The sequence below is a fragment of the Phaethon lepturus genome, unplaced genomic scaffold, assembly GCF_000687285.1.
Source record: "Phaethon lepturus isolate BGI_N335 unplaced genomic scaffold, ASM68728v1 Scaffold43545, whole genome shotgun sequence".
Classification (NCBI taxonomy): Eukaryota; Metazoa; Chordata; class Aves; order Phaethontiformes; family Phaethontidae; genus Phaethon; species Phaethon lepturus.
The window spans coordinates 1-1,733 of NW_010543384.1; the positions used below are offsets into that span (position 1 = coordinate 1).

At 62.3% G+C, this 1,733-nt stretch overlaps 1 protein-coding gene across 1 annotated transcript; it reads left to right on the forward strand.

Moving 5' to 3' along the window:
- Positions 1–7: 7 nt before the first annotated feature.
- On the forward strand, positions 8–1,657 carry TIMM10B (translocase of inner mitochondrial membrane 10 homolog B (yeast); the record flags this gene model as incomplete). The annotated part of the gene is made up of 3 exons (XM_010288335.1): positions 8–112; positions 223–365; positions 1,504–1,657. Coding segments are annotated over 3 exons (402 nt in total), but the record flags the coding sequence as incomplete, so codon positions are not given.
- Between the last annotated feature and the right edge of the window lie 76 nt (positions 1,658–1,733).

Sequence of the window (1,733 nt, forward strand, 5' to 3'; positions counted from 1 at the left end):
GCCGCCTCTCTTCCAGCTGCGGGACTTCCTGCTGGTCTACAACCGGATGACCGAGCTCTGCTTCCGGCACTGCGTTTCCAACCTCAACTACCGCCTGCTCACTGGGCGCGAGGTGAGGCCCTGGGATGGCCAGAGCCCCGGGTCTGGTGGGGCCAGCCCCTGTGTGCAGGGCCAGCGGGGCCATGGGAGCCTCTTGCCACGCTGATCGTCCCCGCCCTGCAGGAGACGTGCCTCGACAGCTGTGCTGGAAAGCTGGTCCACTCCAACCACCGCCTGATGAGCGCCTACGTGGCACTGATGCCCTCCATCATGCAGCGCCGCATCTCCAACTACGAGGCCAGCACAGCCCAGGCGTCCCAGAATTCGTCCCAGGAGGGATCAGCAGCACCGACTGCCCTGCCAGGGCCTGGGGGACCTGGAGCCTCCCCTGACCCACCAGCAGCTCCAGGCCCCAGTGGACCCTTGCAAGGGGCTCCAGGCGCAGGCACATAGCAGGGCTCTCGTCCTGGGCCATGTCTTCCAACAGCAGTGGTGGGCGGCGTGGCTGCAGGATGGATCCAGGCCCTGCGTTACCAGTGTGGGAAGTAATATCTCAGTGCTGCAGCGCAGTCTGGGCCTCCACCCACGGCTGGTAGTCCTGGTCTGGAGCAGTGGATCCCCTCTGCACCGAGACTTGGCCTCGTGGATCTGTGTCCTCTAGCGCCTCGGCATCAAGAATCCCCTGGCAGTGGCCAAGTCTGTTCTGTGCCTGGTGGGGCCGGAGCAGCCCGCTGGCAGGGGCACAGGGGCACCAAGAAAGAAATTGTAGTGCCTGCCCTTCCGGCCAGGGGAGTTCCCACCTGAACTCTGCCCTAACAGCTCTGGTGCTGGGCTTTTCCTGCTCCAGACCTGGGGTGCTTGTATTTCTAGGAAATGGTTTCCTAGTGCTAATAAAACAGTCTCTTCATTAACGTCTTGCTACTAACGTGTTGTGAAGGTGAGTAGAGCCCTGGCCCCACTCGTTCTTCCTGCCCGGTGTACCCCACAGGGGAAAGGGCCGCTCTCCGAGGGGCTGAGGGTGGGCATTGCTCTTTCCAGGAGCCCTTTTGTCCCCACTTTCGCTGTTGGCATCAGAACAAGCTCAGGACGTGTCTTTGCTCAAACAAGCCCTTCCTTGGGGAGGTAGTGGAAGTGTCCTTGTGGAGCACAGCCAGGCCTGGCCCAGGGCATGGCAAGGAGGCGTTGGAGCTGGCTGAACCTGGTGAGCTTTGGAGAGGGGTTGATTCCTTCTGGCTGCGTGACAGAAACAAGACTGCGGCAGTTCAGGGCTTGCCAGGTCCAGCCACCAAGGCCAAGCGCGTTCCTGGGTGTCGCATGGCATGCAGGCAGCATTGGTGACGGGCACGGAGTGCGTGGGGCAGCGTCTCTGCCGGTGCCGCATAAATGCCCAGCACTCGCCAAGACCTGACCATCACGGGTTGCACCCTCCAGTTCCTTCTGACTGACGAGGACTGACATGTGCAGGTGGAATGCGGGTGCTGAGTGTCCACACTGGCGCTCTGCCCGGGAGGTGTCTCGGACCCGGCTCTGCTCCACCCTGGGCCCCGGACCCATGGGCCTGCTCGCAGACTGCTCTGACTGGAAGCCAGCTGGCACCACCACCTCCCCAAGGGACAGGGTCCGGCGAAGCGCTCAGGGGGAGTGTTCACCTGGAAATATTTGAAGGTCCTCGAAGCTGTAGATCCTTCCAGCTT